This window comes from Gopherus flavomarginatus, chromosome 5, assembly GCF_025201925.1.
Source record: "Gopherus flavomarginatus isolate rGopFla2 chromosome 5, rGopFla2.mat.asm, whole genome shotgun sequence".
In the NCBI taxonomy this organism is placed as follows: Eukaryota; Metazoa; Chordata; order Testudines; family Testudinidae; genus Gopherus; species Gopherus flavomarginatus.
Window position 1 is genome coordinate 117,004,551 of NC_066621.1, and position 17,389 is coordinate 117,021,939.

The 17,389-nt window shown below is 42.0% G+C and overlaps 1 protein-coding gene across 3 annotated transcripts in view; it reads left to right on the forward strand.

Annotated features, from left to right (window-relative positions):
- YLPM1 (YLP motif containing 1) overlaps positions 1-17,389 on the forward strand; it is a 96,668-nt gene that overhangs the window by 20,582 nt on the left and 58,697 nt on the right. For all 3 annotated transcript variants that reach the window (XM_050955640.1, XM_050955639.1, XM_050955638.1), the window contains exons 6-9: positions 3,877-3,988; positions 9,890-10,352; positions 16,818-16,910; positions 17,139-17,322. In XM_050955640.1, the coding sequence (XP_050811597.1) occupies positions 3,877-3,988; positions 9,890-10,352; positions 16,818-16,910; positions 17,139-17,322 (852 nt within the window). The remainder of the gene's footprint in view (positions 1-3,876; positions 3,989-9,889; positions 10,353-16,817; positions 16,911-17,138; positions 17,323-17,389) is intronic.

Here is a 17,389-nt window from a genome sequence, read left to right on the forward strand (position 1 = left end):
TTGCATCTTGTTATGCCAGTGCTAGGTTAAAGAGTTCCATAAAGTCTAATGTTTACTTCCAATGTAGGTACTTAAAGACTCTGATCTAGTACTTCTTAAGTCTGTGCTCGTAAGTCTCTCAATGTAAAGCATGTTTTCCAGACCTCAAATTAATTTTTTATAGTACCTCTCTGAACCCTCTCCAATTTTTCATAATCATTTTTAAAGTTTAGACATCAGAATTAGACACAGTTTTCCAGTAGCGATCTCACCTGTGCTGTATGTGAATTTGATATCACCTCTCTATGTATTTAACATTTCCCTGTTTATGCATCCAAGGATTGGGTTAGCCTGTTTGCCACAGCTTCACATTGGAAGCTTATGTTCTGTGGATTATCTAGTGACCCTTAAGTCCTTTTCAGAGTTACTGCTTTCCTGAGGTTTCCGCCTCTCACTCACGTGCACATGTCCAGTAAATATGGCTGCCCACATTCTTTGTTCCTAAATGTAGTTCTGTTCTCCTTATTATTTGCCACTCCACCAATTTTTGTGTCACCTGCAAATTGTATCAGCTCTGATTTTCTATTTCTTGCAATTTATTGATAAAAATACAGAACAGAGTTGAACTGAGAACTGATCCCTGTGGAACTCTTGTAGAGTCATCGTAATTATTGATGATTCCCTGTTAACTGTTGTGTTTTGAGATCTATCAGTTAGCCAGATCTTAATCCACTTAATATGGATTGTTTTGGTTTTGTGCAGTGCTTTTTTTTTTTTTTTTTTTATCATTTCTCTCATTTGAAATCTAGCATCACCCGGTGTGAAGAACTTTGTAAAGTATACTGAGAAAAGATTGACTGGGTCAAAGATAGCTTCTCCAGTTCTTAGAAATCATATATGTACCCCTCTTGGTTGGTGACAGCCAGTCAGGAGCACTTGAGTCTACTGCTGACATAGAATAGAACATTAACACCTCCTTTAGAGATGGCAGCCTATCAACTTTCCTGAAACATGCAGTCGTCTGGCATGTGTTCAAGAAACCATCACTTAGTGTCAATTACTTTATCGGTAACCTTCCCTTCCCAGGCAAAGTGATTGATGCATTGGTGAAAAGCCATCTCCAGCAGCACTTGACCTCTGTTAATATCTTAGAACCTTCCCTGACAGATTTTAGCCCAGCATATGGAACAGAAACTGCACTGATCACACTGATGGAAAATCTCCTCTTATCCAAAGACAGCTGGCACACATACATGATGTTAGATCTGTCTGCGCCCTTGACCAGCACCCTTTAATTATGAAGTGCTGATGACTCATCTGAGTGACCTGGTGAGATGAACAGAATTGTATTAAATTGGTTTCCCTCATTCCTGTCATGTCATGTGGGCTATTGTACTTCCTAGAGAGATTTCACATGAGAACTTGTTCGGGGTTTAACTTGTTTATCCTTCTATTTAACTTTACCATCCTTTATTAAATTGTTACAATTCTAGGGAAGATTTGAGATACGACAGACCCAATACCAACAATATGCAGATGTAAGCTAGCTGCAAATCTTCTGTAGACAATGCCATCATCTAGATATCTCAGTACCTGAGAGACCACTGCTGCTGAATGAAAAAATAGTTGACTAAAACAAAACCTGGGAAAGACAGAGGTGATATTGGTGGGAAGTAGAAAATGCTTTGAAGAACTTGCCAAACTTTAGCATGGTCCTCAAGTTTTTAAGACGCTTGTGAGAGAAAGTATCTTTTTTTCTGTTTATTATACAGTGTTCCATTCATCACCAGCACTTAGTAAATAACTGAAAGTGTCTACCTTTTCATTTGTTATAGTGATAGCATCTTGGGATGCTACTAGATGCCTCAGTGTCCGTAGATTACTGGATGATGACAGTAGCAAAATATGCTTTTTATTACATCCTTGGCTAGTCAGCACACAGCTTTTTAGATGTGGATCTGTCCACAGTAATCCAAGTAGCTATCACTGAAAAACTCAACTATTCTAATGTGCTGTACCTGGGGTTGAATGTGTGAAGGCAAAAAAAAATAAAATAAAAACCCTCACCTGCTGGTTCAAAATGTAGTGGTCCACTTGTTAGGCAACAGAGCCTGATGAGAGTTTGCCACTTCAGTTCTTTGCTCGCTGCAGTGGCTCTCTGTCCATGTCCAAATCCAAATTGAATAAACCAGGGCCCAGCCAACTGATGATCCCAGAGATTGCCCCTTTCCATGCATCCCATAGCAAAAGCTTTGTTCATCCTGTAGTCAACCCACAGCTCCAAAATGAGATTGAGACAGGATTTTATTATCTGCATAATGAAATATAAAACAATCATTATCACAAGAATCCTGAAGAATGACCGAGCAGCAATAAACAGAAAAATATTCCTCCAAACTGTTTTTCAAAATCCCTTACCACTGGAAACATTCAGAGGTGCCCTAATGGTGTAATATATATAGAGAGAAAGCTTGAATGGTGCACAGGTACCATGGGTATGGGTGCATCATGCACATTTGTAGGAAGGAACATCAAAAAGGAAGAGGTAAACTTGTAAATTGGAATGTAAATGAATGAGGTATTTCAGGGAAGAGTGTAGAAAGAAGAAGAATAGACCTAAGAACAGAGCGTCGTGGTTCACCTTCCAGAGGGAACAGGAAGACCAATGAGGGAGCAGTATTTGGTAAAGACAAAGTCCAGGGAGTGGGCGCCCCCACTTTCCTGCATCTGCCATTGCACCCTTTAGGGTGATAATCGCACAAGCTGGATTTTATGCTAAAATGATGAACAGTTAAACAGTTACTGTTGACATTTGTCATCCTTAGGTTTCAGTTAAAAACACATTGAAATGAATGTGGACATTTTCTACTTCTTTCAAAGCTGTTTTGTTTTCACACTCATAAACATAATATACCTTTTATTCCCATATGGAAGGTTTTAATTGCAACCAGAAGTGCTAGAAATGTAATTTTCAAAAAGTGAATGGAAGTTATGATTCTGAAGAATTTAATCTGTCATGGGAACTGGTTTAATACACCAGATTGTCAGGGACTTTGTCACCTGTGCTTTAGAGAATGGTGTTTAAGGCTTAATAAACTGATACAAGAAGGCTTCACGTGTGAAAGCAGATTCTCTCTACAGCACCAAAGAAAGGGTTCAATTAAAGAAGATTCTATTCACTGTTTTCCTCAGTTTTCAAGTTAACGCTGGGTAAGTCACCCTTTTGTATCAAACCATACTGAGAGTTGTTTTCTACTTTACACTGACTCTTCTCATTGTGTACTTCAGAAAGAGCAGATCATAAGCAGAACAATTCAGTGTAAGTGGCTTGAAATTGATAAGACTCTTTCTGATGATGCTTTGAGACAGAAGCAGTAGTAGAAATGTAGAGAATAGCTTTTCTCAACTTCAGGTGACTTCAACTAGATCTCCTCTCTGTGCAACTGACAGGTCTGGTATCAGTTGTGTGCTGATCTGGATTTGCCATCCAATGCATTTTTCCAAAGCCAGGTGTTAGGAACACTGGATGTAAAGGGAGCTCCGAGTTGCTGCAGCTGTTATTATTTATTGTTTGTATTGAGGTGTCACTTAGGAGTCCCAGTCATGGACCAGGACCCCATTGTGCTAGGCACCCTACAAACACACAACAAAAAGATGGTCCCTGCATCAGAGAGCTCACAATCTAAGTCAAGTCTCTCCCAGTATGCTGGCTGTTGGGGTGCTACCAGCTGCTTGTGTCATAGCTTATCCCAGCCATAAACTCTGTAGTGAATAATGATTCTTAATAATACTACTACAATATATTTTGTTGGTGTACGTATTGGTTCCCTTTTTTTTTTTTTAACAGTTAATTTATGTCACAGAATGGTAACACTTTTTGTGTGTGTGTGTGTGCAGGGAACAAAAAGAACAGTTGCAGAAGTTGAAAGAGTTTGTGCCTGATCCCCACCTGCCATCACAGGAAAGCTCTAGATCACAAACCACAACTACAAGGCCACGTGCCTTTCAGGTAAATGAAATGCTGATGATGATTCACCTGGATGCGAACATTAGTTCAAATCTGGAATCTAGCTAAAATAGGTATTTCCTGGCTTCTGACGGTGAGGCGAAGCAAACTGAGGTAGATAACTTATAAAATAATACTTTGCACTTAGTCGAATCTCATAAAGTTGTACTCTGGTAACCTACAAACCCAAATGGAAAAAGAAATTTTGAGCTTGTAGTTGATTGAAACACAAACCAGTGAGATTCTGCTGCTGTGTTGGGGGCAAGAGTGATGTGACTCATGACATGCTTCTCATAAACCCGAGGGGAATATGACATGGTTTTTCCAGTGTGGGAGCACCATATCAATTCCTAGCATGCCCCAGGCATTCAGGTAATCCCCTGAAGAAGGAGTAGGTCATTTATAATTGTCTGATGGTGCTAATGTTCTTCCCCAGCACTCACTGGGTCACAAACCTCACTTACTTGCACTGGACTCTCCCTTTCAGTAGTTCAGATTAGTGAAGTTCTATTGTACATTTGTTTGACCCAGTATTTTTGGATTTTTGTATGTGTGTGTTTCACATACTTGTTAATCTGAAGTATTTATATGGATCAAAGTAGTTCAGTTATGTATAGGGAGGATAGGAGAAGATACCTTAATTTTACACTTTTAAAAAGTTAAACTAAGAAGTTTTGCCCCATCACCCAGATCACTCTGCTTGAACATAGTATACCTTTCCCCTGTCCTTCATCTCTCTGTCTTTTTAGATCAGAGGTTCTCAAACTGGTCCATGGACCACCAGTGGTCCGCGAGCTCCATTAAGGTGGTCTGCGGATAGTTCCCTCTAAGGTGCATGCCTGGGTGGCCGCACATGAAAGAATGCAGGGCCACCCACCTAATTAGTGGAGTGCTCAGGTGTGGCTCCACTAATTAGGTGCCTGGACCCTGGAGAAGGCGCACATGTAAGTTGAGGTGGTGGCCTTGGGGGGAGTAAGGGGTAGGTGGGAAGGGGCAGTGGGCTGAGAAGAGGGGTGGGGGAATTTGGGACATGCAGGGCTGTGACAGTGAGAGAAAGGGGCAACTTTCCCCAGCTCCAGGGCTGCGGCTGCCTGGGAGAGATGGCCCTCCTCCCCAGCCTCAGCTCGGCTGCTGCCACGGTAGACCTCTCTCCTTCCCAGCCCCAGCTCGGTGGCTGCTGGGGAGGGGGAGAGAGGGCACATCCATCACATTAGAAAGGTAACACTACTGATATTAAAATATGAATTGTGTGCTTTTATTTATAGAACAAAAAAGTTTATTAAGTTTTTTTTTTTTTATATAGCACTTTTATCTAAAGCGTTCTACAATAGTTGGATAACAGCACAAACAACATTTGGAAAGATTAAGTGGTCTGCTGAGACCCTCAGCAATTTTCAAGTGGTCTGTGGACAAAAAAAGTTTGAGAACCACTGTTTAGATTATAAACTCTTTGTAGCAGGGACTGTCCCCTCCTTTGTGTTTGGAAAGCACCCAGTGAATAATGGGTATAATAATATACTGCTTAAATCACACATACTGCTTATACTGTTTAAATCATTTTACAAACATGACCGAATCCTATCAGCACCTCCGTGAAGTAGGTAAATAAATATTAGACACTCATTAGCAGAAGAGCATGAAATCCTCTGACCCATTTTCTTCTAGATTGTCTGTTTTCCAAATGTTGAAGCAACTCTACTTCTGTGTTTCTCAGCAACCTGTGGCACAGGCTCTGTGTATGAAGCTAAAAGAGTAATTTTTTCTTCAGTGTACGCAAACTGTGCTTTCCATGTGTAGGCCTGACTTGACCTGAGTAATTGGACATGGGTGAGGCCTCATTTCTTGGGAGACAGGATTAGGGAGGTAAACAGATCAGTAGGCTGAAAAGAGAATTGTCTGTACTAGCTTGAGAGGTCATCTAGTCCAGTCCCCTGCACTCATGGCAGGACTGAGTATTATCTAGACCATCCCTGACAGGCGTTTGTCTAACCTGCTCTTAAAAATCTCCAATGATGGAGATTCCACGACCTCCCTAGGCAGTTTATTCCAGTGCTTAATCATCCTGACAGAAGTTTTTTCTTAATGTCTAACCTAAACCTCCCTTGCTGCAATTTAAGCCCCTTGCTACTTGTCTTGTCTTATCCTTAGAGGTTAAGGGAGACAGTTTTTCTCCCTCCTTCTTGTAATAACAGTTTTCAAGTACATAAAACGTTATCATGTCCCCCATCAGTCTTCTCTTTTCCAGCCTAAACAAACCCAATTTTCAGTCTTCCCTCATAGGTCATGTTTTCTAGACCTTTAGTCATTTTTGTCGCTCTTCTCTGGACTCCGTCTCATTTGTCCTCATCCTTCCTGAAATGTGGTACCAAGAACTGGACACAATACTCCAGTTGAGACCTAGTCCGCACAGAGTAGAGTGGAAGAATTACTTCTCGTGTCTTGCTTACAACTCTCCTGCTAATACATCCCAGAACGTTTGCTTTTTTTTTCCAACAGCGTTACACTGTTGACTCATATTTAGCTTGTGGGCCACTATGATCCCCAGATCCTTTTCCGCTGTACTCCTTCCTAGGCAGACATTTCCCATTTTGCATGTGTGCAACTGATTGTTCCTTCCTAAATGGAGTACTTTGCATTTGTCCTTACTGAAATTCATCCTGTTTTCTTCAGACCATTTCTCCAGTTTGTCCAGATCATTTTGAATTTTAATCCTATTCTCCAAAGCACTTGCCATACCTCCCAGCTTGGTATTAAGTATCAGAGGGGTAGCCATGTTAGTCTGGATCTGTAAAAGCAGCAAAGCATCCTGTGGCACCTTATAGACTAACAGACGTTTTGGAGCATGAGCTTTCGTGGGTGAATACCCACTTCGTCGGATGATATGCATCCGACGAAGTGGGTATTCACCCACGAAAGCTCATGCTTCAAAACGTCTGTTAGTGTATAAGGTGCCACAGGATGCTTTGCTGCTTTTACAGCTTGGTATTGTTTGCAAACTTTATAAGTGTACTCTCTATGCCATTATCTAAATCATTGATGAAGATATTGAACAGAACCAGATCAAGAACTAATCCCTGCAAGACCCCACTCATTATGCCCTTCCAGCATGACTGTGAACCACTGATAAGTACTCTGTGGGAATGGTTTTCCAACAAGTTTTGCACCAACCTTGTATCTAGGTTGCATTTACCTAGTTTGTTTATGAGAAGGTCATGCGAGAAAGTATCAAAAGCCTTACTAGAGTCAAGATATACCACGTCTACCGCTTCCCCCTATCCCCAAGGCTTGTTACCCTGTCAGAGAAAGCTATCAGGTTGATTTGACAGGATTTGTTCTTGACAGACCCATGCTGACTGTTACTTATCGCCTTATTATCATCTAGATGTTTGAAAATTGATTGCTTAATTATTTGCTCCATTATCTTTCTGGGTACGGAAGTTAAACTAACTGGTCTGTAATTCCATTGGTTGTCCTTATTTCCCTTTCTGTAGATTGGCACTATATTTACCCTTTTTCAGTCTTCTGGAATCTCTCCCATTTTCCATGACTTTTCAAAGATAATCACTGATGGCTCAGATATCTCCTCACTCAGCTCCTTGAGTATTCTAGGATGCATTTCATCAGGCCCTGGTGACTTGAAGGCATCCAATTTGTATAAGTAATTTTGTACTTGTTCTTTCCCTATTTTAGCCTTTTCTGATCCTACCTTATTTTCACTGGTATTCTTTGTTAGACATCCAGTCACCACCAATCTTCTTGGTGAAAACCAAAACAAAGAAGTCATGAAGCACCTCTGCCATTTCCACATTTTCTGTTATTTCTCCCTCCTCCCCATTGAGTAAGGAGTCTACCTTGTTTTTGTTCTTCCTCTTGCTTCTAATGTTTTCTTGTTATCCTTTATGTCCCTAGCTAGTTTGATCTCATTTTGTGCCTTGGTCTTTCTAATTTTGTCCCTATGTACTTGTGTTATTTGTTTATATTCATCCTTTGTAATTTGACCTAGTTTCCACTTTTTGTAGGACTCTTCTTTGATTTTTAGATCATTGAAGATTTCCTGGTTGAGCCAAGATGATCTCTTGCCATACTTTCTGTCTTTTCTACACAGTGGGATAGTTTGCTCTTGTGCCCTTATAATGCCTCTTTGAAAAACTGCCAACTGTCTTCAACTGTTTTTCCCCTTAGACTTATTTCCCATGGGATCTTACCTACCAACTCCCTGAGTTTGCTAAAGTCTGCCTTCTTGAAATCCATTGTCTTTATTTTGCTGTTCTCCTTCCTACCATTCCATAGAATCATGAATTATTTCATGATCACTTTCACCCAAGCTGCCTACCACTTTCAAATTCTCAACCAATTCCTCCCTATATGTCAAAATCAAATCTAGAACAGACTGTCCCCTAGTCTCCACCTTTGTTACAAAGTTTTAAATAAAATTACACTGCTTCTTTAATTTGTCATCTTTAATATTGTATCTGTTATGGGAGGGTGTGGTCAGACTATGGACCTTGTGGTGAATAAAGAAGTACGTTTTCCATGTAACCTAAGAGACCCAAGTGGTTGATGTTAGCTGAACAGAAAACAGGTTTTCTCTAGGGTAAACTAAGGAGCTGGTGTTAACTCCGGAGAGGGTGGATTTTTGCTGGGAGTTGTCAAGAAGCTTGCAATAGCTGTAGATAGGGTGGATGTACGCAAGAGCTAGAGAGGTAACTGTTAGTAGTGTAGGAAGCTCTGTTTATACTAGGAAGTTTACTAATTGTGGGCAGTGGATGTTGCTGAAAACAGTTTAACTGCAAGTATAGAATGGCCAAACCATGATCACAGCTTTTTCTGAGCAGTCCTCTATTAGGGTTTGTGAAATAGTGCAGAATATGGTTTACTCTTGAGTATAGTTACAGTTAAATCATTTTCAGCACTAGTTCAGCTGCACCCGTTGGCAGCAATGGGTACATTTTCTAGCGTAGATGCAGTCTTAGATCTGCTGCTGTTTAGAGGCAATTCTTCTTCACATATCTATAATGTGAAATTTAGCTGAGAGAAACACCTGGAAGGTGCTTTGGCTAAAGAGAGATCTTAATTTGGTAAGGTCGTTTTGGATGAGAGAACAGTTACAGTAAGCCTTTATTCATATTTGACTTGATGAGTTTAGAAGTTTCAAGTAGTGAGCACACACCAACCAATCCAGAATGGCTATTCTTCTTGAGATATCAGTGTGCTTTCCTGTGAGGGAACCTGAAAGTGCTAATGGTTAGGAATGTGTGAATTACATACTGTTATGAAAGCACCCTTCTCAGCTGGGACTAGAGGTCTGCTCAGGCCCAGTTTTAAAAATCATCCTGGACCTGAACCTGACCCTGGCACAGCCGACCTGAACCTGACCTGAGAGTGTCAAGTCCTTTTCTGGCCCCCCCAGACCTGACACTTTCCCCTGAAACTGTATTGCCACCACCATTGCTTTCTTGTGAGGGGGGCTTCCCACTCCCCATACCTGGTGAACGTGCTAAATCACCGGATACCTTCTGCTCACGGGGGTGGTGTGGCAGCAACTGCATACTCCACTCCTGCCAGCTACCACTGCCTTGCTGCACTGTGTATGCTGTGGAGAGAGAGGCACTGTGACTTGTAAGCTTGATAACTCCCTAGCACGCACAGTGCAGCCAAGTGGCAGTGCCCAGCAGGAGCAGGGCATGCCTCCGTCTCCGTGGTGCCAATCCCACAGGTAGGAGGAGGTGATCAGAGCCAATCTGACCCGAACCTGACACTTGTAGCTGGATCCTATTGTGTTTGGGTCAGGTTGCAAGACTCTATCTGGGACACAAGTTGTTCAGAGGGCTTTGTTTACTATTTTCACATAGGGTGAGGAAAGCTGTTTACAGAGCCTTATTAAAGAATGTTTCCCATGTCTAGGCGTCTTCTCAACTGCCACCTGAGACACCAATAGAATCTCAACCTATCAAACCTTCTCCTGCTGTTATTATAAAGCCACCAGTGTTGTTCAGGCAGCCCACCCCGGTGACGAGGCCAGGTGCCCCGGTGACGAGGCCAGGTGCCCCGGTGACGAGGCCAAGTGCTCCAATTCCTGCTTCAGCTACAGCCTCAAGTCAGGCTCCTGCAATAAAGCCAACATCTGGTGCTGTGAAACAGGAACGTTGGGATGAGGATTCTTTTCATGGACTCTGGGATACCAGTGAAGATAAAGGAGCAAATTTGGAGTATGCATTATGTGAACCAGAATCAGTGCTGCCACCTGCAGTGTCATCTTCTGGGAAAATACCTCCTCCAGGTCATACTCCCATTCCATCACCTGTACCAGCTTCAGTTCCTAAACCACCTCTAATTCAACAGACTGTGGACTATGGCCATGGGCGGGGTGAGTAATGGAAAAAATAATTTTGTCTCTAGTACTGGGACACTTAAACAAAACTTTTTCTTCTAAAGGGACGTACTCTGAGTGGTATTTACCACACAAAGTATGCCCAGAATCTTAACACAATCACTGTACGAGCGCTATACATCATTATGTAGTCCCAAATACCTTAGCTGCAGTGAGATTGAAAGTTGTCTCATAGACCAGGGGTCCCCAACGCGGTGCCTGCGGGGCATCTTAATGCGCCCGTGTCCTGGCCCCCGGGAGAGCACCTGCCGAAATGCCACCGAATTTCAGCGGCATTTCGGCAGGGACGCCTCTCGATGACGCTGCTTGCCGTCGACAAGTGACATCGTCGAGAGGCGTCACCCCCGAATTTCGGCAGGGACGCCTCTCGATGATGCCGAAATGCTGCTGTAATTCGGCGGTATTTTGGCACGTGCTCCACCACCGCAGTGGTCCTTCCAGACGAAAAGGTTGGGGACCACTGTCATAGACTTTAAGGCCAGAAGGGACCATTATGATCATCTATCTGATCTGCTGCAAATTGCAGGCCTCAGAACATCACCCACCCCTCCTGCAGTAAACCCCTAATCTCTGGCTGAGTTTCTGAAGTCCTCAAATCATGATTTAAAGACTTCAAGTTACAGAGAAGCCACCATTTACACTAATTTAAACCAGCAAGTGACCCTGCTGCAGAGAAAGGTGAACCCCCCTCACACCCCCAGGGTCTCTGCCAATCTGTCCTGGGGGAAAAATCCTTCCCAATCCCAAATAATGGCAATCAGTTGAACCCTGAGCATGTGGGCAAGACCCACTAGCCAGACACCTGGGAAAGAATTCTCTGCACTAACTCAGAGTCCTCCCCAGCTAGTTCCCCATCTCCAGCCATTGGGGATTTTTTGCTACTAGCAGTAGCAGATGTGTCACATGCTCATCATACCACCCCTCCATAAACGTATCAAGCTCACTCTTGAAGCCAATTACATTTTTTGTCCCTAATACTTCCCTTGGGAAGCTGTTCCAAAACTCCACTCCTCTGACAGTTAGAAACGTTTGTCTAATTTCAAGCCTAAACTACTCGTTAGTCAGTTTAAATCCATTTCCATTTGGGGGTCTACCTTTTGTTTGGGTTTTCAAGACAGCTTAAGCATTTATAATATGCAATCAGCCACACAGCAAATTACTTGTTTCTAAACATTGTGTTGGTAAATATACTGTCCTCGTATCTCTGCCGTGCTGCATTCCCACCAAAACCAAGGAACGTTGCTATGTACACTCTGTACACGTGCTCGGTCTGATGAGCATCACAGCCCAAATTGAACTCTGCAAGTAAGTTTTTGGCTACTTCCTCCTGCAGACACCCAAGTGACAGGAGATTAGAGAGACTTTTGCATATATAATCGATCGATCTCATTTAAATAATTAGACTTCACTCATGAGTAGGGCCCTACCAAATTCACGGTCCCATTTTGGTAAATTTCACAGCCATAGGATTTTTAAAGCCTTAAATTTCACAATTTCAGATATTTAAATCAGAAATTTTAGTGTTGTAACCAAGGGGGGTCCTGTCCCAAAATGGGATAGAGGGGGTATTGCAAGGCTATTGTTGCGGGGGTCGCGGTATTGCCATCCTTACTTCTGTGCTGCTGCTGGCAGCAGTGCTGCCCTCAGAGCTGGGTGGACAGAGAATGACAACTGCTGGCTGGCCGCCCAGCGCTGAAGGCAGCGCCGTTGCCAACAGCAGCACAGAAGTAAGGGTGGCAGTACCGTATCGTGAACTGGGCTGCCAGCCAGCAGTAGCAGAGCTTCCTGCAGCTGGGGGAGGTTCCCAGAGGTGGGTCTAACCCGACCATGGGATCAGCCTGTTCAGGGGAAGTGGAAGTCCTATCCCTCCCCAGCCTGGCCAGAACTAGCAGCTGGAGCCCGAGGCACCATAGGAGCCCCCAGCCCTGCCCCTCCTCAGCTCCAGGCCCAGTTCTTGGGAGTTAAAGGGACCTTGGGCTGACTGGGTTGGGGGGGCGGGGGCAGGGTGTGTAACCATGGCGCCTTAGGCTTTCACTCGCCCATAAGGCCAATCCTGCACCCCCATGCCACTCTCACTTCTGCGCTATTGCTGGCAGTGGTGCTGCCTTCAGAGCTGCGTGCCTGGCCAGAAGCTACCTCTCTCTGGCCACCTAGCTCTGAAGGCAGTGCAGAAGTAATGGTGGCAATACCATGACTGTCTTAAAATAGCCAGATTTCACATGGGACACCAGATTTTACAGTCCATGATGCGTTTTTCACGGCCCATCAGTTTGGTAGGGTTCTGCTCGTGAGTTTACTTTTTCCTTCCATGCTGTAATGTAGAGTACTTCACATGAATTAAATTGATTACTGACACCTCTGGTTCTAATCAACACTAGCCCATGTGATAGAATCACAAAACAGTATATCTTAACCAGTGTAATATTGATACTCTATATCAGGTGTAGGCAACCTATGACATGCATGCCAAAGGCGGCACGCAAGCTGATTTTCAGTGGCACTCACACTGCCTGGGTCCTGGCCACCGGTCCGGGGGGGCTCTGCGTTTTAATTTAATTTTAAATGAAGTTCCTTAAACATTTTAAAAACCTTATTTACTTTACGTACAACAATAGTTTAGTTATATATTATAGACTTATAGAACGAGATCTTCTAAAAACGTTAAAATGTCTAACTGGCATGCAAAACCTTAAATTAGAGTGAATAAATGAAGACTCGGAACACCACTGCTGAAAGGTTGCCAACCTCTGCTCTACATTAAACCAAGTCTTTTTATCTGAATGTTAGGTCACCTGTAATAAAATGGACCACTCTTTGAACCCTTACAAGTAGAACATCTAATTCTATTGTTCTTTTATTATTTGTCTGTGTATTGCCCAAAGTAGATGAGGAGCTCTGCAGGCAAGAATGAAGACAAATTCCTTCCCCTCAAGAGTTTACAACTTACATAGTCAGCTGATTGATGAAGAATGATGGATGGGGTTCAGATTTAATACTGAATTTCCCAAGGCTAAAATTTAATATGAAGCTTTTAGTGAGAATTCATTTCCCATGGTATTACATTACTTTAAAAAGAGAGAGATTCTGCTAGAATGCAGTTACTTTTAAAATGTTGTTTTATAGCTAGTTTTATTGTCTCTGCAACTTGCCAGTAGTTATTTGGAGCAGAAATGATCCCATAATTTGAATATTTTATTAAAAGTTGTTAGAAAATGGACAAGAATCTAAACTGGCTACTTCAGTTACTGTTGTCTACATACTGATATCTCTGTGACAAATATAGGGTATGGCTACACCGCAATTAAAAACCTGCAGCTGGCCAGGCTAAGGGACTGTTTAATTGCGGTGTAGATGTTCAGGCTCGGGCTGGAGCATGGGATCTAGGACCCTGCAAGGTAGGAGTGTCCCACAGCTAAACTCCATAAGGAAGGAAATCTGCTGCCTTGGGAAAATGACCCACCGGTTCAGTTTTAAAACTGAGCTGCTTTTCAGCTACCTTTTTAGTGGTTTGTATTTTTATGGGGTTTTTGTTAGGCTATAAAGCAACCAGAAACAGACCGTTAGCTACTACAGTAGATAAAACTGGGCTATCTTAAAAAAAAACCCCATAAGCTCCCTTGTTGTTTGTCTGCTTACGAACTACTTCCAGCAGTCTAGATCTGTGCCTTCCTGCTTGTTTTAGGCTTTTCCACAGTTGTAACCTTCCAGTTTGTGCTGTTGTCCCTAGTCTCTTCAGCTAGCCACCATTTCTGGGAAAGGAAGAGAGGGTGTATGTGTGGCATTACTCCCCAGAAGCTGTCCCGTTTGAATCACTCCCTCCTTTCTTTCCATTGGCTTGGAGAGTGCACAACACATTTTAACTTTTGACAATTAAACTCTCCTTTCCTATAATTTCAACTGTAGTAAAAGATATTTCAATTATTTTCAGTAAAATATTTGGGTTATTTACTTCTACTTACAAAACTTTGTCTTAAAACAACTAGCTTTTTAAGAAAAATTTAACTTTTAAAAATTGCAGCTGCTTTGAATTACACAAATGCTATAAAGACTCTTTCTATTTAAATGTTTTATATCCATGTAACTTCAACAGGCAAAGTCAAAATATTTTTCATTAAAAATTTGAAAATGTGCAGTTCTGAGATGAGATTTTGTGTTGAATTTGAGCCATAAACATTTAACTGTCCTAGAACCCAGGGTTTGGTGCACTATATTTTTCTGCAGAAGAGTTAAATTCCACTCTAATAATACAATAATAAAAGGACTTCACTGCAGTCCTGGTTGTTTCACCACTGGCCTTCAGTGGTATACACCTAGAAACAGAAATGTAGACATTGGCTTAACTGTAGCATTGCTAGGGAGTTCCTTTCTGTTTGTACCACTCTCCTGAGAAGTTTAGCTAGCTCTTTTCTCTGTCTTTAATGGAATTAATGAAAAAAATATATATATGGGGAAAAATACATTGGAACATAAGAACAGCCATACTGGGTCAGAACAAAGGTCCATCTAGCCCAGTATCCTGTCTTCTGATAGTGGCCAATGCCAGGTGCCCCAGAGGGAATGAACAGAACAGGTGATCATCAAGTGATCCATTCCCTGTCGCCCATTTCCAGCTTCTGGCAAACAGAGGCCAGAGACACCATTCCTGCCCTTCCTGGCTAATAGCCATTGATGGACCTATCCTCCATGAATTTATCTAGTTCTTTTTTGACTCTTGTTATAGTCGTGGCCTTGCAACATCCTCTGGCAAAGAGTTCCACAGGTTGACTGTGTGTTGTGTGAAGAAATACTTCCTTTCATTTGGTTTAAACCCACCGCCTATTAATTTCATTAGGTGACCCCTAGTTCTTGTGTTATGAGAAAGAGTAAATAACATTTCCTTATTTACTTTCTCCACACCCGTCATGATTTTCTAAACCTCTATCATATCGCTCATAGTCATCTCTTTTCCAAGCTGAAAACTGTCGTCTTAATCTCTCCTCACACAGAAGTTGTTCCATACCCCTAATTATTTTTGTTGCCCTTTTCTGAACCTTTTCCAATTCTAATATATCTTCTTTGAGATGGGGCAACCACATCTGCATGCAGTATTCAAGATGTGGGCCTAACATCAATTTATATAACAGTAATGTGATATTTTCTGTTTTATTATCTATCCCTTTCCTAATCATTCTCAACATTCTGTTAGCTTTTTTGACTGTCGCTGCACATTGAGTGGATGTTTTCAGAGAACTATCCACAGTGATGGCTAGATCTCTCTCTTGAGTGGTAACAGCTAATTTAGACCCCATCATTTTATATGTCTAGTTGGGATTGTGTTTTCCATTGTGCATTACTTTGCATTTATCAACATTAAATTTAATCTGTCATTTTGTTGCCCAGTCACCTATTTTGTGAGATCTCTTTGTAACTCTTCACAGCCTGCTTTGGCTTTAACTATCTTGAGTTGTTTTGTATCATCTGCAGATTTTGCCACCTCACTGTTTACCCCTTTTTCCAGATTATTTATGAATATGTTGAATAGTACTGGTCCCAGTACAGACCCTGGGGGACATCACTATTTACTTCTCTCTATTCTGAAAACTGACCATTTATTTCTACCCTTTGTTTCCTATCTTTTAACCAGTTACTGGTCCATGAGAGGACCTTCCCTCTTATCCCATGACAGCTTACTTTACTTAAGAGCCTTTGGTGAGGGACCTTGTCAAAGGCTTTCTGAAAATCTGAATACACTATATCAACTGGATCACCCATGTCCACATGTCTGACTCTCTCAAAGAGTTCTAGTAGATTGATGAGGCATTATTTCCCTTTACAAAAACCATGTTGACTGTTCCCCCACAAATAATGTTAATCTATGTGTCTGACAATTCTGTTCTTTACTATAGTTTCAACCATACAGTTGCCTGGTACTGAAGTGAGGCTTAATGGCCTGTAATTGCTGAGATCACCTCTGGAACGCTTTTAAAAAATTGCCGTCACGTTAACTATCCTCTCGTCATTTGGTACAGAAGCCAATTTAAAGGACAGGTTACAAACTGCAGTTAGTAATACTGCAATTTCACATTTGAGTTCCTTCAGAGCTCTTGGGTGAATACCATCTGGTCCTGGTGACTTATTACTGTTTAATTTGTCAGTTTGTTCCAAAACCTCCTCTAATGACACCTCAATCTGGGACAGTTCCCCAGATTTGTCACCTAAAAATTAAATTAATTAGCTTTTTCTTATGTGAGTAGTTTGTTGCTCTGAGTTTGTATTCCGTTAACATTAATGTAGCACAAATGTTCTTTATATAGCAGGTCACTAATATATACTTAGACCTAGTTACCCTCTGATCACTTTGAATGTCACTATGTCATTGCTTTTAGAGAGGGGAGGAGATGGATGAGGGATGCAATTTGGGACAATGTCCTTACTTATTTTCTTGTCAAATTTCTTTACCAGATATAACCACCAGTAAAGTTGAACAAATTCCCTATGGGGAGAGAATAACTCTGCGTCCAGAACCTCTGCCTGAGAGACAACCATTTCCAAAAGGTAGGCACTCCTTGGCTAATTCTGATATCCTTTGAGAAAGTAGGCAAGCATCACGTGGATAGCTGAGAACACTAGACTTTTGTTCCATGCTGGAGATTGTGTGCTGCTTTCTTCTTTTAGAAGCCCATAACTATAATATTATTCCTATGCTTTTCCTGTTCCCTTGGAGTTCTTTTAAGGGTTGGCTTATGTTTTTGTAGTTCAGATTTTGGGGGTTTCTTTTTCCAGAACATCCAGGCCAGCGGGATCGTTACAACAGAGAGAGGGATCGTGAGTCTTACTTTGAGCGTCAAGGCAATGCAAACACAGATTACCGAGATTTTAAAAGGGAGCGGGAACTGCACAGAGACCGAGGCTCAGGAGACTATGATCGAGAGAGGTTTGAGAAAGAACGCCACCTTCGAGAGGACAGGTATGCAGCGCAGGATAAGATGGATCATAGTTGCATCACATGATTGCTGCTGTATAAGATGCCGTCA